Source organism: Diplodia corticola, assembly GCF_001883845.1.
Source record: "Diplodia corticola strain CBS 112549 chromosome Unknown scaffold37, whole genome shotgun sequence".
Taxonomy (NCBI): Eukaryota; Fungi; Ascomycota; class Dothideomycetes; order Botryosphaeriales; family Botryosphaeriaceae; genus Diplodia; species Diplodia corticola.
The window spans coordinates 504,049-527,779 of NW_017971516.1; the positions used below are offsets into that span (position 1 = coordinate 504,049).

At 54.5% G+C, this 23,731-nt stretch overlaps 6 protein-coding genes across 6 annotated transcripts; 2 read left to right on the forward strand and 4 right to left on the reverse strand.

The window, feature by feature from the left end:
• Positions 1-946: 946 nt before the first annotated feature.
• Positions 947-1,432, reverse strand: BKCO1_37000156 (uncharacterized protein; the record flags this gene model as incomplete). The annotated part of the gene is made up of 1 exon (XM_020275037.1): positions 947-1,432. The coding sequence occupies one exon, from the start codon at positions 1,430-1,432 to the stop codon at positions 947-949; it is 486 nt and encodes a 161-aa protein (XP_020128827.1).
• A 3,062-nt stretch (positions 1,433-4,494) lies between these two features.
• Positions 4,495-5,466, forward strand: BKCO1_37000157 (uncharacterized protein; the record flags this gene model as incomplete). Its single annotated transcript, XM_020275038.1, has 1 exon — positions 4,495-5,466. The coding sequence occupies one exon, from the start codon at positions 4,495-4,497 to the stop codon at positions 5,464-5,466; it is 972 nt and encodes a 323-aa protein (XP_020128828.1).
• Positions 5,467-10,271: 4,805 nt separating this feature from the next.
• On the reverse strand, positions 10,272-11,468 carry BKCO1_37000158 (methyltransferase domain-containing protein; the record flags this gene model as incomplete). The annotated part of the gene is made up of 3 exons (XM_020275039.1): positions 10,272-10,889; positions 10,970-11,344; positions 11,406-11,468. 3 exons carry the CDS (start codon positions 11,466-11,468, stop codon positions 10,272-10,274), a joined length of 1,056 nt encoding a protein of 351 aa, XP_020128819.1.
• A 5,216-nt stretch (positions 11,469-16,684) lies between these two features.
• Positions 16,685-18,319, reverse strand: BKCO1_37000159 (nacht domain protein; the record flags this gene model as incomplete). The annotated part of the gene is made up of 2 exons (XM_020275040.1): positions 16,685-18,073; positions 18,122-18,319. The coding sequence occupies 2 exons, from the start codon at positions 18,317-18,319 to the stop codon at positions 16,685-16,687; spliced, it is 1,587 nt and encodes a 528-aa protein (XP_020128820.1).
• An 817-nt stretch (positions 18,320-19,136) lies between these two features.
• BKCO1_37000160 (uncharacterized protein) lies at positions 19,137-20,267 on the forward strand (the record flags this gene model as incomplete). The annotated part of the gene is made up of 4 exons (XM_020275042.1): positions 19,137-19,730; positions 19,786-19,801; positions 19,861-19,995; positions 20,050-20,267. The coding sequence occupies 4 exons, from the start codon at positions 19,137-19,139 to the stop codon at positions 20,265-20,267; spliced, it is 963 nt and encodes a 320-aa protein (XP_020128907.1).
• Positions 20,268-20,413: 146 nt separating this feature from the next.
• BKCO1_37000161 (aaa family atpase) lies at positions 20,414-22,699 on the reverse strand (the record flags this gene model as incomplete). Its single annotated transcript, XM_020275043.1, has 3 exons — positions 20,414-21,261; positions 21,311-21,497; positions 21,548-22,699. The coding sequence occupies 3 exons, from the start codon at positions 22,697-22,699 to the stop codon at positions 20,414-20,416; spliced, it is 2,187 nt and encodes a 728-aa protein (XP_020128906.1).
• Positions 22,700-23,731: the final 1,032 nt, after the last annotated feature.

Sequence of the window (23,731 nt, forward strand, 5' to 3'; positions counted from 1 at the left end):
AACGAGTGACCAAGCTTGCCTTTGACCACCAATACCTTGACCTTTGAGGATAGAGCCGCCGCTCGCAGGTCATCTGGTTGCATTCACCCGGGTTTGCACATTTCGGATTATGCGTACAGTCCTGATATCTAATTAGGATGCGGGTACAGGGCAATGCATCTCCTGCTCTTGCAAGGATGTATGCACATCCATAAGGGTTCCATTAATATGCAGTACTCGATCCCTTGCTCGCAGATGCTTGTAATACCACACTCCCCTTTCCATGCCAGCCATTGGTTGAACTGCCGTAGCTTCTCTGCAATGCTGACCACCTGTCACAGCAGTGCTGCGAGAGGGACGATGCCGACGCAGGCATCTTCGAGAACGTCTGAACATGTCTTTCAAGCCAAGTGTTGCCTTCTGTAAAGCCGGAATTGGCTGCCGAATTGAGCTGACATGGTGGCGGGGGTCATGCGATGCATCGACGCAGTGTCTTGTCTGAATGCCTACTGCCTGTAAGTGACTCAGTGATAGTCAATTTGCTGTTTGCATTATGCGTTGTGTGTGGTATCTAAGTGTAACAGCAAGTGCCGAGCTTTCTGTATCTTCAACGACAAGGTATGACTGAAAGCATGATGCTACCAGTGCCGTCGATCCCTTGAGCCAAAACTAATCCGGAATCAAACATTAAGTGCATATGCAGATGTATCATCCAAACAACCGTAAGAACACGCAGTCCGTCCGTCTTCTCATGACAAACCGAAAACCTCCCCCTCTTCCTTTTCAGACCTCGGGGTCATTCCGTCGAATCATCAAATCTGTATTGGGATCCGAAAAACGTCAGTACACGAACGCAGGCCGTGTCAGCTACCACAAACGCCTCATCCACCGTCCCAAGCAACCCCCAACACACAATACCAAGCAAACACAAAACACAACACAACAAAACAAAAAAGAACAAATCAACTTACAATTCCCCCACCCCCAAACCGACCTCCCCCTCACCTCCCAACACCCCATCCCCCACCCCCCCACCACACCTCCCCGCCCGCCTCCTCTCCGCCCTCATCTTCTTCCTCTCCGCCCTCCCTTCCTTCCACGCCTTCGCCCCTTGCCCCCCCTCCTGCAACTGCTGCCGCCGCTCCTCCTCTTCGCGCCGCAGATCAGCGACCCGCGCGCCGTCGCTCGCTTCCGACTCCTTCGCCCTCTTGGCCGCCTTCCGCTCCTCCTTCCGCCGCTCGCGGCGGTCTTCGTGGGCGGCGGACTCGGCGCGCCAGACGGCGAAGAGGGCGGCGACGTAGGAAGGGTCGTGGCAGGGGTGCTGCTGGTGGTCGGTGGCGGGTTGTTCGGGGGGGTGGAAGATGGCTGGGACGGTACTGGGGGGAGGGGCGGCGGCGGTGGTGGTGCTGGCGGCGGCGGCGGCGGCGGCGGGGAGGTGTTGGCTTACGCCCATTGTTTGGGGGGGGGGGGGGTCGTGAGACGGTGAGGGTGGGGGGGGGGGGGTCGTGGGGCGGTGAGGGTTTTTTTTTTTTCGGCGGAAGCTGGTTGGTGGTGGGCGGATGTGGCGTGTGGATGGATTGGCCGCGCGTGCCAAAGTGGAAGCGGAGAAGGTGCTGCACTAGCCGCGGGAAAGCCGAGCAAACGGGCTGTAGTGTGGGAGAAAAAAATGTGCGAGACAAAAATGGTTGCAGGACGTCTGGCCGAACCTGCTCTGGGGATGGAGGAAAAAGCAGGTCTCAGTACAGCACGTTGCGCGAGGCTTAAGTAGCTGCGAGCGCGCTGCGATGCTACCTATGTCGGCACATGCGGTGCTGAGCGCGAGAGTGTGCAGTGAGTTCGCGAGCGTGCAGAAAAGGCCTGGACTCGGCGCTCCCTTGTTCTTCATGCTATCTTGACGCAAGTGAGAAAGTAGTCTGCATACGCGCAATTCTCCGCATTAGGATCGCAGCGATGGTGTGAGCATCCCCAACGGGAGGGTCTTGATTGATCGGGTTGCAGAGACGAAAGGCAAGATTCGTCAGCATTCCCTGTTCAGATCCCCTACATCATCAGGCCTGGCCGTCAATGTGGAAGCCCCAATCTCGATCGCCCAAAGCTCGCTTGTCGCAACCAGTGCCGGCGGCCGCACTAGCAAAGTGAATGGTGAGAAGAGTTCGCAATTTGCATCCTCACTATAACCCGGTTTCCTGCTCGCTGGTATCTCATTTCCGTTGCGACGGTTTGCAGATCGAAGCCACGAGACGGCGGCCAACGCGCCCCAGGCAGACATTTCATTGCGCCCCGCATCCATGCAGACTTGCTCACCAAGCCATCTGCCCGAAACTCGCGTTACGCAGCAAACGCTAAGTATGTTCACTCTGCGCTTGATCATCTGCTTGCCAAGCATTTGCCTCGCTGCCTTTTCGCTGATCATTTCTATGCTTTCTTTGCTGTGCTTCTCATCTGCGAGAGCCCGGAACAAGGCAGCCGGCTCCGTGCAACTTCTCCGTTCAGCCACCCCGCGGTAACACGAAAAAAAAAGAATATACATACGTTGAACTCTTTACAGAGCCGCGGGCATGAGCCTGCAAGCTTGAGCCTTGCACAAACTTTCGCTGCCATTCCATCAGGCAGAAGGATAAGGTGGGGTAGCTCCGCTAGTCCAGTTCATCCACTCAACATGTGGTATGCAATGCATGTCGGCGGGCAACCGCAGATACATATATGCCAGAAATCCGAAAATGGCATGTCCGATGCGAATACAGAGCGGTCGGCTAGAGGACGCTGCAAGTCTTGGAGTGGCCAAGGTGTCGCTGAACTCAAAACCGTGCGACTGCAAAGTGTCGCAAGTGGCTTTCGTTTTTCTGTATCATCTTGGGGAATCCCTGCACCCCTTGGCAAAAGCGGAGCCTGTGACCTGCCACTTCCTTGAATTCTCGAGTTGTAATTGGAGGCACTGACATCGCATTGATTGGGAGCCCAACATACTTTTGCTTTCATGCGGGGATTATCTGGAGCCAATGCATTGCCTTGGCCAACGCTGTGAACGATGAGACTTGGCCGCTTGCTTTTTCCCAGCACCCCCATACCCCCGGTCTCGCACGGAGTAAGTCACGTAACATCTCCGGTCCCTCAGCATCAAGCTTAAAGATGCTGTAATCTCGATAAGTATCGTTGCGGTCAACCGAATGGCTGTCAGCCGGAAGCACCTCCCCGCAATATCCACCCAGTCACACGCTCTCAACGGCGTCATGATGTAATTTGCACGTTTTTCAAAGCAAGCCACGTCATCCAATACTGCGTCAGTGACGGCTATGCATGGCCGTCGAATTGGCTAAGATGGGCAAGTCCAAGTCCCCCAACCGTTGATCTGGTTGAAATTTGTAAATGGACAGCGAAGAACAACCACACTTACCGGGCTTCTCAACTACTTTTGGGACCAGTGAGACAACCATGCTGCCGGCAAACCGTTCGTCTTTGTTGTCATCAGAGCCTACCAATCAAAACCCCCGCACGCCGCAACTCCCCGACGATGCCTGTACTCCAATACCCGATCTGCTTTGCGCAAAGGATGCGGTGTGGCGGAGAAGATGCAATAAAGCACTAAACAAGTTAGAGGCTGCTAAGTACCTAAAGCTGCGCTATGCTCGCTGTATTTATTGTAAACGGGATAAGATGAGATTATAAGGAATATATAGCATCCTATTAAAAGCTATTAAGGTTATGCACGTATACTTCAGACCTAAACTCGCCTTCGCGTAAGGTCCCCAGCACACGGTTAATTAGGAATCCTAGATGATACCTACAAACATTCCAAATCTACAATCTCGATGCAAATTCGCATTAAGCTCACGGCCACTATTAACATCAAAAAGGTTCTCTTTGTATGTCCGCAATACAACCACACATTATCCAAGCTCCATAGGAATCAAATTCTTGGAATATGGACTGGCTATGTCCAAGCACAGTCTTCGCTGATAAATACACTAACCACTCAGGGTCCAAGTAGAGCCAAAGAGATGTCGTTGCGTGCATACGTTACTAGCGTGAAAAACTGCATCCACCGTCGTACTGAGCATGCCCATGTACTTCAAGTGCTTAACGTGAAATCAGAGCGCCCCGAACTCATTCTTGATCTTCAAACTCAACCCGACTATCTTCGATTGATTTTGGAAAAGAGAATGGGTGCGGACTGGGCACACGCAGTCACCCGCAAAGTTTCACGTCGAGGCTGGTCCGAAGACTCTCCATGTCCCTGCAGCGTTATTAAACGCTGCAATTTATCTAGTGCGGACCCCGGTAGGTGGCCCTGTAACCACCCCCTATGTCCTCCACCCGCATCTCATGTCATTAGCGCCAAATGCTTAGGCGCTTATTGACCTCTCGCATCCCCAACACCGTCCCGCGTATGGACATTCCATGGTTTTTCACAACCCGGCCATGACGTATCATCCTCTTCACCTGCACAAACGAGCAGAAAGTGCTCAGTGCTCTCCAGTCCATTCTCAAGTCCAAAATCACAGCCGCCTTTCGACCATGCACTCCATCAGCATCAGCATAGCAGTTGTTTCCCCACTCTGCAAGCCCGTCGAAAACTCCGGATGCAAAGATTACAAGGAACGCAGAATGGAGGGTTCTGGTCTTCGCCATCAAAGCTTCGCCGCAGACAACGACCAAAGCTCCTGGGGCGGCTCCTCCCTAAAGAGACGTCGAGCTATGTCGCTCTTTCTCCGGGACAAACAACCCGCAGACAGCGATAGCGTCGAGAGGGCCTCGTGCTGTGGCCGCGCCAGCTCGGACATCTGGACAACAACCACGACCGTCTACCGCGCCTCTTCCTCCTCCGTCCGCAACGCTGTTCGTCGCTCATCGACAGGCCTCCGCAACTCCGCCCAGACGATCTTCCGCCACAGCTCCACCCACAAAGCCTCCGCGGCATCATCGACCGGAACCGCTGCCTTCACTCGCGCCATAAAGAGACTCGTCCATTCCCCCACCACCCCCCATCCGCCGGTGCCGCCGGCGCCGCCAACCCCGCCACCAACACCAATCGACCGCATCGAGAGCATCGACAGTATCGACAGCATCGACAGCATCGACACAACCATCACCGCACCTTCGCTCCTCCTCCTCCCCCGCAGCACCCTTGACGCCGCCTCGGACGCATCCACGCAAAACGACTCCCGGCCGCACCCCCACCCCCTCCGCACGCACCCTCCCACACCGACTGACCGCGCCACGGTGCTAGCGCTCGGCATGGAGCGTGCGTGGGAGAACGTGGCGCCGCGGGTGCAGAGGAGCAGCAGCAAGGGGAGGAGTGTTGCCGGGGTGGATGGGGAGGAGATGACGGTGGGGGCCGGGTCGGGGGAGCGGATGTACTGGGGGGTGGTGGGGGAGACGAAGAAGGAGTGGGTGGAGGGACGCAAGGAAAAGGGGCGGGAAGGTGGGGGTGGGGTTGTCGCGGGGAAGGGGCTGGGGTTTAGGGAGGCGTGGTGGGTTGGGGGGTGAGGAGGGAGGGTGGGTGGGAGGGATTGGTGGCCTTTTGGATTGTGTTGTTGCTGTTGGTGTTGTTGGAAATACCCAGTTTTTGGTCTGCAGGAGCGGCCGCTAGGCTCGGTCTTCAATTCCTTGCTTATACGTAGACGTGTGGTGGTGTTTTGGTGTTGTACCGCAGTGCGGGACAGTACGCATACCAAGAGACTGGCCTGGCTGTACAGCCGGTAGGACTGACATAAAGTACGGTAGGCCGAGCGGCAACCTGCGCTGAACCCCCGAGTCTGGACTGTTGCCACCTAACCCCAGAAAGCATTTTCCCGAGCTGTTAAACAGCTTGCATACATTGTGTTAGAGCGATACTCTCTAGAGATACCCACTCTTTCAATAGTACCCATGCTGGAAATGAGCCCTGATTGTCAAAAGACACGTACAGGGCTACTCTCCACGATACTGCTACTAACCCGGATACTCTTCCGGCAATTCGATGCGCCAATGAGAGCGAAGTTGTGGAATACCGGGATGATCAAGGCTGGAACATCAGAGCGCATTCGTGTTACAGACAGGGTAGCTCCTCAGAAGCTCCTCAAACAAGTGGGCCAAGAGTTGTATCTGCGCAGCCCGCCATTTACGTCCCGCTCGCTCGACTCGAGGTACGACAGCAGGCTTGAGGCATCACTTTGTGGAGTATTGCTAGCTGTAGGGCTGCTATGACTATTACACAATGACGTTCGTGGGCAAAGGTATGCTGGGAGGAGGCGATCAGAATGGCAAGGGGCGGCAAGGCGGGTAGCTGCCTCAGTGGACGCCTGATAACAGTCTCTGCCAGGCAGCAGCAGGCAACTGATGGCTAGCAAAAGAAGCAAAATGAAACAAGTCACTCTCAATGCCATGCACCGCACAAGTCCTCACCAACGGCAGCGATCAGCGCTCGGTATGCTGCGCAGGCGAACAGCGGACCGGTGCGGTGGGACGACGGGTGCTCTAGACAAGTCCTCCTACAGATCAGTGTGCGCGTCCTTCACATGCCTCCCCCAGGCAGACGAGGAAGCTGGTCGCGCCCTTGCATGCTTTCCGTGCAACAGCACCCAGGAAGAGCATGTGTTCAGGCCGCACACCGGCCCGGCCACAGCCGCTAAGGTTGGTTCCGCCTTCCCCGCGACAGGGTCTGAAACAGGGTAGACAGGGTCCTATGTCCGGTGCGGAGCAGTCTGTCAGGTCGTTCGCTGCTCACCTGATCTGCATGGTGTTCGAAAAATCGCAAGACGGCCGATCGGCCCTGCACGTACACACTCAAAGGTGGCGCCAGCCAGTACATCTGCAGTTGTATGTCTGGGCGATAGCTACCAGCCTGCCAGTTATTGTGGTGTGCTGACGCGGGGGAACGTGGGACAGAAACGTCAGCGCTGTTAATTCCTACGCTCCAAGTGGCGGCGTCTGCTTTGCGCACGCATACCCTTCTCGGCGCTTGCACTGATGCGAAGATAAGGACACGCCCCAACATGAGCAGTCGCGGCCGGCTCTAGTATCCATTTGGGCCATGTGATTGATTGGAAGCAATGCAGACCTCTTTCCGACGGTCCGAGGTTCCTTGTGCAGAGTCATGTCGGCCCGCTCGGGTGATCCAAGCTCCACAATCCAGTTCCCTAGGTTTCATGCCAGAACGTGGAAAGCAAACAGTAGTGAAAAGTAGGGCTTCTCATGGAAATCAAAGAAAAGAACATCACTGCTGCTCTTGCCAGTAAGAAGAAGAAGTAAAATGAACCAGGAACAGACAAGAAACTTTAAACTCCCAAGGTGTTTCTCAATCATAAATAATTTCCCAATTGTCGTGACGCCTACTCCCATAACGGATGATGAGAAGTCATGAAGCAGACATTTAGTACTGACCCATGGCCGAATGATGGGCAAAAAGTCTCCTGATATTAAAACATCCTCCCAGCTGATCGCATACCAAGAGCCGGTCAGTATTCCGCACAGACATTTACCGGTTCTGCAGAAAGCACGAGCTCCGCAGGTGGATCCACCCAATTGACGACCAGCCATTGACCGGTCCCGGCCACTCCGCCCAGGAGGTTCATTGCTTCCTCCATCAGACCCAATGACTGATAGCTTACATTTCGCTCGTAATCCCGGCTCATCTTTTCGCGTCCACGCCTTCAACTCTTTCCATGTAAACCTCTCCCCCTCTACACTATTGGAGTCCAGCGCTCTCACTTCTTGCCAAGTCTAAGATCCAGCGGAAGGAGCATGCATATCAAGGGTCTCATTTCCCTTTGATTGCCCTTCAAGTTCCTCTTCTCCCGTCACCACTCGTATGCGCTTCCTCTCAATCCGTACAGCAAGAACCGCGGGGAAGACCTGAAATTGACGGCGTCCACTACTCTGCAGTCCTTCGCCATGGCAGAAATCATCTATTTTTCAGCTACAAATTTCAGTCATCTCAAAGTTATCGTGTTATTATTCATGTTCTTTTCTTTTGGTCTCTTGTTACAAGAACACAGATACGTGGAGAAACAAACACGGTAGGTTTTAAAAACCGCTGCAAAATACGCTGGCTTTCTCAAATTGCCGCAAAGGCTCATGGAGCGGTACGCATAGGTGAGGTTGATGCAATTCGCTGTCCAGAGCCTGCTTGCAGTCCCCAATCTCGACGTGTATAACTTTCCTTAAACGGTCTCTATGAACCAAGAGGAATTCGAGCAATCAATTAGGCCTCGTCGCTTGGATCTGTCCAACCTAATTTGCATACAAGAACTGGCCAGACCTGCAGGTGCGATGCGTAAGCAGCTGCAGAGACGAAAAAGCAACATGTAAGGGTGACACCCCCCAAATCCAGGCCGAGACAACCCCACAACGTCCTCATGGGCCGAAGGCTTGGCACCTCAGGCGCCGCTCATGCGTGACACTACGACTTTGTGGTCAGGCAAACATCGAAAGTTGCGTCACGCGGTAGGATCAATGACCGAGAAACTCATAAATGGCCAACATAACAGCCAGCTGCCGGCGTGATCTGTCCTATCCAAGCTCTCTCTCAAACTCCTTCTCAAGCTCCTTCGCAAGCTCCTTCCATTGCAGAACCTCAGTCGTCATCGGCGAAGCTATCAAAATGGAGGGATACAACACCAAACGCATCTCCAAAGTCATCCAGCACGACGCCAAGTACTACGAATTAAGACAACTCCGACGTAGCCACCTGAACCTCTGCAAGAACATTCTCCAAGCCAGGAACAGCCCGAATGGGGGGTCGAACGTTCCTCGCTTATCACCGGTGAATGCCAATAGAAGTCAGGCCTTGTTCCCAGACAACCAAATCTCAAACTTCACGCTCGATGGGTAGCGAATCAGTATGCCACTCCTCGTGAGCATTCCGGAACCATCCTCGCTTCAATGCTGGCATCAGTCGTTGAAGCGCATGCTACACCTCGAGAGTACCCGACGAGATGGAGAGCTTCCCGCGCTTGCCAGCCAGAACGAATCCACGGCCAATGTCCAGAGAAAATGTGCAACAGGACCTGCCATTGTCGACACCGGTTTCACCCATTCAACGAGCCAGACGCCGCGGCCCAACCTACTCATTGTTACATGGCGTCACACGAATGGGTTGGAGGAACATCCGCAGCTTTGGTGGTAGTTTTTAGCTTTTATGTTTGGGTACGGACTCTACACAAGTTTGCAAGATAGTCTACGGTGATTCGCACACAAATCGATACTTCTTGCTGTATTATCCCATGATTTCATCTTTCTGTCCTCCTTCGCTCCCACGTGAGTGAAGTGTCCACTTACCATCTTCGATCCCCTCTCCTCAACTCACGCCCGAAAGCGTGACAAACGCCCACAGGTCCCAAGCAAATCATTCTTGAGCAAACCCACTTCACCCACCCCGCAACAGCAACAGCCGAACGAACCACAGAGCGCCCACCACACCCAAGCCCAGCAACTCGCGATCCACGCCAACAAAAACCCCTCTTCCTCCAGATAACCACAGCCGCCACATTCGAAGCATAGAAACAGAGCGCCACCGTCCGATTCCCAGTCCGCCGCGGTCCAAGGTAGGCTTCCTCTCCCGTAGACCAACTTGACATCTGACCCCGCGATCCTGCCGACGTGGGATCAGAGACGATGCGGGCGACCGGGCCGCAGCCACCACCGCCGACGTGACTTGGGCGCGCGCGCGTGTCTGGCGGTCCCCTCTTCCGCTGTTGTTCGTTGATTGCGTGTACGATGGCAGATTGTGTTTTATTATGTACGTGGAGTGTGTTTCTGCTGCCCGTCGCTGCGTCGTGGGTGCGGCAACGGGCCGAGGGAAATTGTGTGTGTGAGAGAGAAAGACAGCTGTGAAGACCTATCGAGTGGTCACCGGGACTGCGACGCAGGACGGGTCGGAGCGGGGGGCGTGGGAGGGGAGGGAGCATGGCGTAGTCGTGGCGGGAGAGCGAGGCGTGAGAGTGGAGTTGGCGGTGCAGTTGTGTATGGGCTCGGCCGGGGCGGTTGCGGGTGTCGGGCTCAGTGGTACTTGTCGGAAGTGGGAGGCGACGTTGACGGCAGTGAGCGGAGGCGAGACGAGGCGGGGTTGCGTCGATGTCTTCGGTGGGTGTGGGGTCGAAACGTGGGACGCGTGCATGCGCGTCAAGTTGGTTGCGGGTAGAGCGAGATCATGGAGGGAGAGGGAGCAATGGTGTGCTGGCTAAGCAGCATGACGGCTCCGTGGCGTAGTTGGGGTATGCCATGGGGAATGCTGCATGGGAAGGGTTACGAAACGGAGACTTGTGCTGCTTGTCAGCTTCCCTTCTTATTCCCGCTTGCATTGACTACTTCGGTCATGTCCGCGAACCCTCCTGTGAAGCACTATCCGGCTTCTGTCCATAAACAACATGATAATCGTACAACATATGCACACTTCTATCCTTCAGGTTCTCCCTCGCCTTGGCCACGAAAACCTTTACCTCATCCTCTTTCCACCCAAGATAACCTGTGAACAATCTCATGGTAAACCCCTCCAGGCCATCCAAGACCTGAATCAAATTGAACATGCCCGCCTCCTTTTTCCTCTTGTCGCGCGGCCAGCCGCCAATGGGCAGCTTGAACACCTCATGCCTCACATTCACAAAGCCCGCCTCCTTGGCCCATCTCTCGAGCTTGGGTCCCGGCGACGGATCGCGCCCCCACGAGGCGGCGGCGTCGTTGAAGGTGGTACTCCACTGGTGGAAAGCGTGCTCGGGGCGGAAGGAGCCGTCGTCCGAGTAGACGACAGCGTCGTAGTCTTGGAACTCGGCCCAGCCGCCGGGCTTGAGCGACGAGAAGGCGGACGCGATGAGGGCGGGCCAGTCGCGGATCGAAGACATGAGGTAGCGGGTGAAGACGAAGTCGAAACGGGCGGCGCCGTAGGCCCAGGGACGCTCGATGTCGTCGACTTCAAAGTGCACGTTCGGAGGCACCTGGCGCGCCGGGGTCAGCATCGACAGCGGCCGCGGTACGCGCGGGGGACGAGGAAGGGAGGTATGGGGGACGCGCTCACCCACGACGGCTGGATCGGACTCAGATCCACGCCGCGCACGTCGGCGTCGGGGTAGCGATCGCCCATGCAAATGGCCCATATTCCGGTTCCGCAGCCTGCGTCGAGGACGCGCCCGGCGAAACCCTCTTCGGGCAAAGGCGCAAGGAAGAGTCTGTCCCCGATCAGGGTCGTCACCATGGCGTGGGCGACGTCCAGGCGGTCCTGCTCCTGCTCATCGTTGGGCAGGATGTAGGCGCCGTCTTTGTAGGCGTGGTAGCGGCGGCCGTGCTGGATGGGGTAGGCGGTGACGCTGGAGGAGAGCGAGGACGTGAAGGAGGAGAGCTGTTCGTCGATTGAGCCGCGGGTGGAGTCGGAGTCGGCGGCATCATCGGCATACTGCGCGGTCGGTCAGCGGGGCGCGGGTGGTGTGCGGTACGAGGGCGGGGTGTCTCGGTACCTCTGGGTCAACGTCGACGGTGGCGGCGGGCGGCGGTGGTGCTGTCGCTGCGAGGGTTGCCATTGTTCGGCGACGGCGACGAGAGTACCTCGGCGAGGATGAGTGGGGGAATGGCGGGATAAGTATGCACCGCCAAGGTCGCGAGAGTGGCTGTTGCCGATTCTCGTATGAGTCGCATCGAACCGAGTGACGATCTCCCCACCTCGTGCGCGAGCCGAGGCCGGGTTGGCGAATGGGCGGTTTGAATGCGGAGAAGAGCGCCGGCAATCGGGTTGTGGACCGGTCGAGGCGTAGCTGGCTGGCGGCTCTGGCTTGGATGAGTCTTGGTTTTTTCTACCGGAAGCCGCCGCCAAACACGGAGCTGCGCCTCCCGTCGAGCCCCCAACGCCGTCGCCTTCGTTGCAGCCTCATCGCATCTTGACGCTTCTCACCTTTCCGACCCGCTCCATCGTCACAGCAAGCGCTTAGCACCGCTTGCCAATGCCGCAGCCCGAGCTTATGGACTCATGCATCCTGCTGCCAGCTTCGTCGCCGGGGACTTTCAGCGCGTCACGGAACCCGTCTGCCATGGAAGGCACCTAGACGGCCTGGCTGGCGGACGCAGCCATGAGCGGAAGGCACAGTCATTTCAACAAAGCCTTTCCAGCTCTCCCGGAAGGTGCACCCGTCGACGACAATGCCGTCTTTGCCTTGCCACGAACTGCCTGCGTCCGCAAGTACACGACTCCACTACCGCGTCCGCAACAAGCAGCACAGCTACTCTCTACCATATACTTAGCACCCATGGCTAATCGTGTGGAACCTCGCCCGACTGTCGAGTGTGGTAGCTACACCCGATGCATCAGCCGTGCACACCTCTGCTGACCCGATGCCGCCCAAGATCTCAAACTGGTCAGCCAAACCGAGAGAGATGGCATGCCCGAGGGCTACGAGCACATTTCCGTCCGCAGGGTCCGACTGAATAACTTCGGCAGATTTATTGGACGCAGTGAGGTCATAGGCTCCCTTGAAGATGGTCCAGCATCAACCAATCTACAAGTCGAGAACCCCGTGGTTGACGTCATCCACGTTCGACTCCGTGCCCTTACGCCACATGTATGCTTCTGCTCACCTTCCTCCCACGCTTCATTTCCTACTAATCCATCTACCTTCGCCACAGACCATAGAGGTCCAGGCTCTAGACAACCTGGACGGAATAAGGCTGGACGATCTATTGATAAAAGATACGAAGTGGTATCCCGTCTATGACGGCGAAAAACTGCGGATCGGCAAGACAGACATTATCGGCGGCGGTATGCCCATCTGTTCCCCTCCACTCATTTGGCTCATTGCGCTGACCACATATGCAAAGTAATTTACTACGCACCAATCTTCTTGGTCCGCATCGAGCCTATCGACGCTCCGCCCCACCTTGCAGGCTGACCCTCGGTCCAATCCTACCTTCCTTACGGCTGGTCTACCCATCATCAAAATCCTCCGAGGACCGTTCATTAACCGCTGTATACATCACTTGTACTGTTGGCAATCTCAATTCATTATTCTCGTCGAGCCAACAAAGGCGACGCTGCCATGATTGTGGATGTCTCACAGTGCCCATAGCCACGTGTCACGTACACCTGCCCATATGCCTCCCGCTTCTACTTGTAGGTGTAGAACTCTTTTCGCTTTCTTCATTGTTCTGCACCGCCCTGTAGTGCTGTCTCCCACCCTGAAGGAGCCATTCCGCTTTTTGCTGGCCTTCACGCGAGTTTCCTGCCCGCCATGATCGTCGCACCTGTCGCCGCCGCTTTGTTGTCTTATATTCCTGCACGTGCCTCCCAGATCAGTGTTCCTTCGCTTTGAACCCTTCCCTTGGCCTCGTATGCGATACAGCAGCGTGACGATGCTGTTCTTTGCGTTTCTTTCACCCAAGGTTTACACTTCAGCGACGATACAAATGTCAATATCTATATAATTACCATTTCCAACATCCACAACCCCCACAAGCTGCTCTATCCACAAATACAAGCCTACTCAGCACCAGCACATCCAGCTTCTCCTCCGTGTCCAATCCCCAGCGTCCAAGAGTCTTGCAACTGACACAATGGCTGCGACCGCCAAATACTGTAAGTTAGTCCATGAACATACCTGCGCCATGACTAACCGACGCGGGCCAAAGTGGTCACCTTCACCCTGGAGAATCGGAATGGATCCACCTGCACCGATTTCGGTCGCTCGGTAGTGTTTGTGGGAGATGAACCGCAAACGATCCGCACAAAAGGAGACCTGTTCTGTACGGTGCCCATGTTCGACAACCTCCTCTTGAAACCTGGTCAGGGTGTCGCAAACTGGCATGCCATGGTGAGGGTCCAGTCAAAAGACGTACGACCAGCCTGTCCCGCTTGCCTAAAGTCGCTTTATACTGACTTGTTGCGCCATGTCAGGCTGTCCAAGTCAAAGCTTTGCAGACTTGCTACCCCACGCTCGTCGGACGAACCAGACTGCTGAACGATGGGACTTGGACTACTCTCCCGAATGGGGGAAGACTTTTCCTAGGAGGTATGGCCTTGGCCTTGTTTTGGATGCTCCATCATCAGATAATGGACTGCTAATGCCTCATCCTTCAGGCGAACCGTCCAGCCCGACGTTCCGCGTCCATATTTGCCCGCTATTACCCGAGGACTCTCTCGTTGTTTGAGTTGGGGTTCAACATCCCGAATAATCTTTTACTGGCCCTTTGCCTTCTTCAATTTGGTTTTCCAAGGCAAACAGGGCGTACTTTTCCAACACTATGCATTTGGCCATGATGAGAGGTCTCAAGGTACTCTTGCTACTGAACTCATAAGCTACAGTTCTCATGGGTAATTTAGTAAAGATGCAGCGAGCATATGGCGAGAATATTTGCTTGTAGGCTGTTTTAGCCAGCTGGGGAATACGGTCAGATTGTTTTCTTGACAATGGTAGTATTTTAGGATGTATACAAGATAGCGATGATAGTGGGGCATCTTTAATACTTGACAATTCCCGGTCAGCCATGATAGTTGTTTTCTCATAAAGCACGTATTCCACCACGGCGCCATCTCTTCCACCACAACCCACAGCTTATACACCATACCTCAACCGAGCCGAGGTCCAGTTCTGTCACCCTTGCTTGATCTTTCAGCATTTTTGAACTTTTCATCTGCTTTTCTGCTTGCGCTAGGGATCATGCGTCCGTCTCAGTGCAGTCATGGCACCTTCTCCCGGCCTTTGTCCAGCCACTCAAGAATTCATATCCGCGGCAGCGCCAACACAGATGGAATTCTGCAATGTATAACCCCAGCGTGAATCAGGCGCCCTAACCGCCATTCGGTTAGAGCCTTGTCTTGTGGAATCGAGGCGCATCAAGTCTGAACGGGCGTACGAAGTCAATTTTCAACATGGCACGACTGCCCACTTCGGCGGCTAGAGCTCTCACCGCCGCAAAGAGGAAAGAAAAAGTCGTCAAGACTGCAGGAACACCCGCAGCTATGCTTCACCTACCGCCCCGTTTAAGCTATGTAACAATGTACGAACAACGGCCACGGAGGGTGCGGTGGCGGTGTCGGCGACAGCATCAGCTGCCCACGCCAGCCAAGGGGCGCCATGCGATCGAGATCGGGTAGGCGGGCTGTAACGACAAGTCCAAGTGCTGGCGCGGAGGCAGATATGGGGCCGGGTAGAGAGCAGGGTATTCGGGGGCTGGAGTATGACCGGAGGAACTTCCGTCAGACCACATTCCAGGCCGCTAGCCCTGCCGATCGACCTACTCCATCCGTCGCCACTAGTCGACGCCCGCCTTTGACCTCGTCCCGTTGTCCCCTAGCGTCCCTCTCGTCGCCACTTCGGTAAAGGGAGTAGTGCGGAGCTTATCTGGACGACCACCTCGGGCATCGTCAGGTGCGGAAGCTTGTGTTCCGTTTCTCGAGGGCGAGTCTGACGCTGTTCGGTGCCAATGCCGCTGTCTTGCAGCGCTGGCCGCTGTTGTTGTTGCTGCTGCTGCTGCCCCAGCGGTTGTCCGACGCTATTTACTTTTCTGTTGACAGTCGCTTATCCCAGGCTCACAGGTCTGCCGTCTGGGTGACGGTGTGGAACTCTGAGGATGAGTGCGATATTTCTTTGGCATCAGCATCATCTGGGGTCTAGAAACAAGAAGCGCGTGGAAGACCGCGGGGAGGAGAACACGGCTCACCGGGACATGAATTCTTCGACACTGGTCCAGTCAACTTCGGTCTTCCTTCTCTTCCGGCAGAACATCGTGCGTATCATGGAGAATTGATCTTTCTAAACGTATGGTATGGACCTGGTTTTGAGAGAGAATGACCGTAGCGTCGTGTAGGTGCTCTCGACGAAGGAGGTAAGAGGGCCGGCTTGGACGACCATTGAGAATGTGAGCTTCAAGCGGACATGTAGAGCCAGAGCGCAACAATGTTCTTAGCTGCGGCAAGGCCGGTGGGGATAATAACTTGCCCATGGCTGAAACATATGTGCGGTATGAACGTCGAAGCTACTCGTAAGATGAGGGCGATCGGAATGGTGCTCGCGAGCAAGCGGTCGTGAGAGGATGAGGGTCATGGACGGCTGGAAGGCCTCTCTCCGTGGAATTCAGAGTCGTGTGCTGCTACCTCTGCGAGATGCGGGAGGAACTTCCTGCTTGGAAAGGTCGCGCTGCTCCAAGAGAAAGAATGATGTACATAAATAATATTAAAAGTCATGGCTTTGGCAGCATACAATCTTGGCAGAATTTTCATATACTTGTGTACAATGGTAGCCTTACTTAGCTGTGGATTATCATTGCCACTGGCAAATTAGAGACAGCGGCGGCTGTCCTGGTAAAGAGTGGATGACGGACGAGCGAAAGGCGGCGGTCCTCGGAGGTTCATCGTTAGTGGCCGCTGCGCCCGCCGTAACGAGTGGTCGCCCGGAAATTTTGTCTCCATCGAAGCGTAAGCCGATGGTCGAAGCTTACGCGAATATCGAAAATAGATTCCCCAGGACTCCCTTTTAACGTCCCTACTGAGACTAATGGCAGTACTTTAAGGTCCAGTGTATGCAAAGCAGCTCACTGCGTTATGCAATGCTTACGCCCACCGTATCAAGCGCATGAGTGAAATAAGTACATACATTACAGATTCAATGCTACATCTCGTATAGAGAGAAGAAATTCATTGCTATTGTAAATTAGAGCAAGGATCTGGTACGCACCAGTCGTGTTGCGGTTACGAGATGGTAGAGTGAAAGGTGTTTTTTTTTTTCTTTTTTGGCAGAGCAACCACGCCCCGCTAAAGCTTCAGCTCAAGTGCCCGCAGACTCTTCCGTTGCTTCTCCGATCTTGCCGCAGCTGATCGTTTCAAGCGAGGAGGCAACGGAGATGCTCGATGAACCGTTGCCTGTAGGATGTTTGGTCCACTTCCCAATGTAGCCACTACCTGCTGAGCGGAGGCGCCGAAGCTCAACACGAGCGTTTTCAAAGTCGCACCAGCTGCTTCAACGTACTGTGTCAATTGCTTGAAAGTTGAAAGGAAGCGAAGCCGCCACGCCTCGTCGCCGCCGTTAAGCCGGTAGAGATCCTCGCTCTCCACGATGATGACGGACATGCCAATCTTACAGAGAATGCGGCCCAGAAGCTCCAGCCATTCTCCCTCAGAGTGGCTAGCTATCACTTTGTCAAAGTTGAAGCCATCGTGCAAACTCGGCAGGATCTTGCTGTCCCGGCCTATGGCTTGGGCCACGAGACTCTTCAAAATGTTCTCCATAGAGGGCTCATATTTTTCGGAGCCCGGTTGAGACAGGATGTAGAAAACGTTGTCGTGATGAATACGGATTTGGGTAATTAACTGGACGCATAGACTTTTGGCCGCAACGTTGGCTCGAGGTGCCGATTGAAGTACCAGGAGAGAGGAGTTTGGACATGAGCTCCACTGATTCAGTGCGGCGAGGACGCTGCCTACGTCGAAGACGTATCCGGGCTTTTTCTGGCGATTTTTGATCAGAACCTGCTGTTTGTGGAGATTCCGTTCAGGGTCCAGCGAAGTTTTCAGTTGGGAAAGGACGGACTGCCCAAAACGTTCGCCGTCTCGAACGTTCAACAAAGGCTTGCTGGCAAGGTACATCCGAGCGTCCACAGCTTTGGCAACAGCGTCTCTGTAGTACTCGCAGCCGACCATGTTCTGACCGAATTTATCCATGAGCATCTGTAGGCAAAGTTTCATGCCATCGACTTCACCCTTGACGTCTTTGATTGTCCCATGGGCATCTTGAATGGTGTCCCGCATGTCTTGTACCCTGCCTTGAACATCGTGCAGCTTGCCATTAACTTCTCTGACTATGCCGTGAATGTCTCGAACCTCTGCTTGGTTGGCCTGATTGGCAAGATTGTTGATTGTATCTGTAACGTCCCTGAGCTGTTCCAAAGTGTTCTTGAACGAAACATCGAAAGGATTGAAGATGGATAGTACCATGCGAGTTCCTGAGCCGTGCTTGTACCATATAATCACCTTGACGAAGAACTTGATGATACAGACGTAGAGCTGCGCGATGGCTTGTCCCATCCTTTCTGTTTGATACAGCTCCGCGGTAAGCTTGACTTGGGCCAGTATGTCACCGATGCTGGCTAAAGCTTCGGCAAGCTTTTCCACAAGCTCATGGTGGTTGATGATCCCCTTAGCGTACTGTCAGTAGAAGTAATCTTGTAAGAACGGAGGGCCTTCGAGTCTCACCGTAAAAACCAACTTCAGAGCCCCCCATGCAAGCGACACATACTCCGGGTGATGCTGTGCCAATGCGTCGAGGACACGTTCGTAATGGGCAATGCGGATGGAGAAACTGTGCAGCCACTGCAGCACCCTTTTGCGACCTCTTCCTCGCTTGTCGTACTCTGCTTGGGTGTGGTGCACTATCCGCTGGACATCATCCATGGTGTTAGTTGAGGATATCATTTCCAGGCTTTTTTGGTCATCTTTGAATTCCGTTTGTAGTGTTTGGACTGCGTGTTCGTACGCTTCCTGCGCAATATCGTTCGTTCTATTGTGTGATGTGAGCAACGACCCTACTCGCGAAGTTTACATGGAAATTGGAAAGGAACAACAACATCTAAGTACTACACAGACTGCACAGATACCTACAGTTGAGATGGTGAAGGACAATACGCCGCAGTTATTCGATCACTGTGTTGGATGGTGACAGCCATCGGTGGTTCTGGCTCGAGCGAAGTGATAGAGCTGGCCGAGACGAGAGCGAGATGCATGCCTTCCTCTTCTTAACCCAGCCAAGCAGTGGGGCTGAGGACGCAGGTGTTAGTGGCGTGGGGCTACGTCAGCTTGGGGTTCAAGAATGCGGACTAGAACAGGCGAACGCGAAGAAGGCAAACCAGCAAGGTCGCCAAGTATGCCTTGGCTGACAGGGAAAAGAGGCTGATAGGGTGAAATTAATCGGGCTGATCCCATGGGCTGTGTGATTGGGTTTGCCTCGCCCCTGGTCCATCGTGTGGAGGGAAATGATTGATGCGAACGTGGGGCTGGAGGATGTAAGCGCTTACTGATCCATGCAGGATGCATGCACTCAGCCAGGTGCAGCAGAGAAGGCCTCAGCCAGCGCGACGATGCAGGCAACAGCAATAAAACCACCCCCACTTTCGTGGCCTCTCAGCAAACTGTTCCTAAGCGTCCTTAACCAGCCTTTCATCAGCCAGGCTTTTGAATCAAACCACCGGCCCGGGATCGCGGAAGAAAAGGTATGGCAGTACGCCAGCCTGATAGCTCAAAGCTCTCTGCTTTGAACGGCAGGCCTCCGAATCTATCGCTTGCGCTGTCAAGCTCGACACTCGGTGGCATAGTGTACTATCCCCGACCGCAACCTACTTCGCAGAAAGAGCCTCAGGGACTACGTGCCCCACTCACACCCGGATTTGCAAGTTCAGCACCCACAAGGTCCCCTGGAAAGAATCTTTACGGCTCTTTGAGCTCAGCCATCGGCCCTGCACGAAATCGTTCACGAGTCAACTATACAATTTCCGAAGATGCATCTGACTCCAACCTACTCAACCGGTGTTCCTCGCTACTAGCCATCCTGGATGAGAGTGTCGTTCAGCAGCTTCTTATCCTGATTGGATCGGAACACAAGAGGAAGGGCCAAGACCATCACATCGTTCACAACGCACCCGTCGCACCCCCGCCGTTCCCGCGCAAAGATTCACCTACTCGCAAGAAAGTCACCAGCTCCGCCGGCATTGGTTGTCCTTTGGCCCCAGGACAGGTTGTTCAAGCACTACACGCAGCATATGTTACCAAGCAACAAGTAGCTCAAATCTTCAAAACGTTTTGGCAATTGGTAATCGAACCTCATTCCCAAATCCGCCATAAGCTTCCACTGACGTGTTTAGTAGGCCTACCCTCGATACGGTATCTTCTCCATGTGTGAACTCCCTCCTTGATGTTGGATGCTAATTTCTCTGCCGAAGCTCTTACCAGGCGACAAGCATGGTACCATATCCGGGAACTCCCTTCGGATTTGATTGAGTCCAACTTACGCAAAGAGTTAGACAAGCTCATCAAAAGTAAAGGCTCTCCCGAACCGACTCCGGTTTCGATTACAGGTGAGCACAATGCAATTATTCAAGAGCCAAGAGTACTAACAACTGCTGCTCTAGTGTTCGTGACCCTAGTCTCCACCATTCTTTTCGACGCATGCGCTTTTGACGAAATGGCCCGTTTTTTTGGGATTCTCGGAGGCGGCGAGGATACCGTAAGGGTTGCATGTCTCCGGGATGCCATCATGTCCAGTGACGACAGTACACTTGTCCCGGAGCTCGACCGTATGATTAGGGATCTTGACACAATGGATATTGGAACAATCAAATGTTTGTAGATGATTGCAAAAGCCTGTGAGCGAGCTAATATCTTAGTAGGGCCTGAATTCTTTTACTACATGTACCGGGGCGAAAAGTAAACGGGAAATAGTAATCGAAGCTGTTGCTGGAGCAATCGCGAGTAGGAAAAGTTTCTTTCTGGTACCTATTCAGCTCTGATATTACCTTCCAACGCTATCTGGTTATCGGTGTAGCCGCCACGCGTTCTAACCAGATAGTTCTCGAATTCGTCTGCAATCTTTAGAACCGTTTCGAAGTGATCGAAACAGAGATCCCTATTCTTCCATGAGGCAAGCTGGCGCGCTGACTTGATGGTGTTCCGTATCTGTCTCCCATTGAGTTCTTGCTGGGATAGCATGTGTATGTGCCTGTTCAGCTCGCACACTACGCGGTCAGGCTCTTCCGGAACCAGGGAGCTGATGAATTTGCGCCAGATCTTGCGACGTTCGGCTTCTCCTAAGGAGGGGTAATGGACGGCAAGCTGAATCCTAGATTTGAAAGCCTCATCGAATTTGCCGACACGGTTGGAGGTTAGGATGAGTATTCCGTCGTAGTACTCGACGGCTCGAAGAAAAACCGACACCAGAGCGTTTCTCTCCAAATCGGCGTCTGAGCGCTCTTCCAAAAACACATCAGCCTCATCAAGGAGTACCACACATTCCCAGATGGTGCTGATGTGGAAAACGGATTCAAGATACTTCTCCACTGCTTCTGGATTCGTGCCCATATCGCCACATGTTACGCGGTACAACGGTCTCTTGGTAAGCTCTGCGACCGACTCGGCTGTCAAGGTCTTGCCAGTGCCGGGACTGCCATGGAGCAGCATCACTAGGCCGTTGCCTTTACCCTCGATCAGGTCTGTGGACTTCAGGGTCTTTGTGTGCACCGTGACCAGTGCCTCGATGATCTCTTTCTTTTCGGCGTCCAATACCAGACGTTCAAATGCAGTAGTATTCCAGTCAACCACTTCGATGGAGCAGACATTCAAGGGACCTTGTTCAACGTCAGCCTCTATATTCCAACCGACGTTGACATTACTCACGCCACTTCTTGTCATGGAAGCCGTAGCCCAGAATGGTGGGAGGAAGAAGAAGTGAGAAATTGTCGCCGGGTGGATTCTTCTCCGCCATCGCTGGAGCACTCAAGGTGTCTCGGTCTGTTGATTCAGCGGTATGTAAAGCATGCAAAAGCTGGTACGTCTTCATGTCTATCATGAATCTCAAGTTTGTCTACCGTTCGTAAGTGATAAGAAGAAGTATAAGAGAACATGGAGCCTTACCGTGCGAATCTCAAAAGAGGGGCTTTTGGAGCTGTAGCTCACAAACGTGCGGTAACGAAGACCCCAGAATTTCTCACCCCTGGCTCTCAGGCGCTCTTCAAGCCCTGTTTGGTCAAATCGAAGTGGGTAAATACCGAGGGCCGTTACGTCGATCGTGTCCTCATTTGCTGATGGCCATTCCACCATATGCACGTCGTCTTGTTTGAGGAAGTGTCCGTCGAAAGCCCAAGTCCAGCCATAGAGCTTCAACTTTGGGGGGAGACTTTCTACCACTGTGCACTTGTAGGCTCGTGGTTGATTCTGCTCCATAGCCACAAGAATCTGACCTGGGCCGAAGAGTTTCTCAAAATGCTTTTTCGAGACACGACCCTTTGCGAACAGCGCATCCGCCTCGGCATATTCACTTCCCAGCTCTTTCTCCAAGTACTTCTTCAGAACCAGGACTTGATACTTTGCTTCGTCTTCGTGCTCGGCTATGTACTTTGACATGGCCTCTCGCTGGTAGTAGAGGCGCAAGTAAGGGGCGCGCAACAGTATCTCCGATCGCTCTTGCCCGTAAAGATCCGGTGGAGGAGGGGGCATGAAGGTTCTGCGTGGCGGTGGAGACATGGATCGAGGAGGCGCAGTAGGTGGAAGTCTGACATCCAGGGAGGGATCTAGTTCCTCGAGCAGCTCGCGGAGCTCATCGGACAGAATGACCATGCTTTCGTGCTCCTCTTTCGCCTCCCTGGCGTCGCGTTGTAAGGTGAACAAAAAGGGCCAGACTTTGGTGGAGACGGTCATGTCGGGGTTGAGTAGCTTCGTGCGAATGAAGTCTTTCTTGATTTCGTCCTGATATTTGTCGCATCTATAGTTCTTGTACACCACCAGACAGATGTTTTCCTGTTGCTGAATGTAGCTGTTGACGTCTTCCACAAGCCTCTTCCCACGAAGCGCACTCGCCTTGCTGTCCCCGGTCCAGAGCCTCGGACGGTCGAGGAAGGATGCTGAGAGGGGATGAGCTTCATGTGCCCCATCCGACTCGCAGTCAACTGTATGGATGACCAGATATTGTGGTTCCATAGAGACGGCTGAGTCGTCAGCCTCCTGGACGAGATTTTGGACCGTAGCCGCTGGCATCGCCGTGGTATCAGAATCAGTTGGGATATCCATGCTGGAAAGTCGAGTAGTCCAAAAGGCGCGTCTGCATCACAAAGCACGTTCGTGCCGCCGGGTCGTTTATGTGCGCAACCGGCCCCCAAGTTTGGATGCAAGGCTGAAAATACGCGATGGGCAACTTTTGCCCCCGCACCCAATCGCGGGGGTGATGACGAACAAGGCTGCAGGACGAACAACGCATCAGACATACTTCGGTGATGCCTGGTTGTCGTGGCGCTGTTGCCTACTCTACAGCCTCGCCCTCCCCGGCGCCAGCCCCGCTCTTGATCCGCACACCCCAAGCCAACAACCCCCCCTGGTATCTGCAACCAATCCCACTCGAGCTCAAGCCAGACAGCGCCCCTCACCGCAGCCTCCCCAGCCGCGCTCACTCTCGCACCGCCCAAAGCCATCCATCCCCCTCCACCAGACCAACCCGCCAATCCCCCCCGGCGCCTCTCTCCACCCTTGACCAGACAATGTCTATCTAACCCCACACATACCGCTTCCTCACACAATAGCTCCACCACCAACCGCCGACGTCTCGTAGTCGCCGCCGTGGGCCCTATGGTCGATCTACTGCGGAGCGGACGAAGCGGCGGGGTCGGATACGGCGATCGGCAGGTAGTGGTAGTTGGGCGCGGATGTCGGGATTGGCGAAAGCTCGGGGAGAGCCGACGAGGCGCAGCGGGGCGATGAGGGGGGGAGGGGTAGGCGGCGCTGTGGCACGTTGGTGGCTGCTGCAGTGGTGCGGGGCGGCAGGTGTTTGGTGGGCTGGCCGCTTCCGGCTGCCGCTGGCTGGCTGAGCTGGACGGAGGGGGGCGATGCTGGCTGGCGTGGCGTCTTGGATCGTGCGGGAACGACTTTGCGGTTGCTTTGGGTGCGTCTGGGAAGGTGGTTGGTGTGCTGGGGGCTTTGAGGGAGGGATGGTCTGTGGGAGTCGGTGCTCTTTTCGGGATGACGGCCTGCGGAGACTGCAGCGGGAGGACGTGGCTGTGTTGACTGGAATTTGAAAATCGCGAGTGGAAAGGCTGTACGGTGTTCATT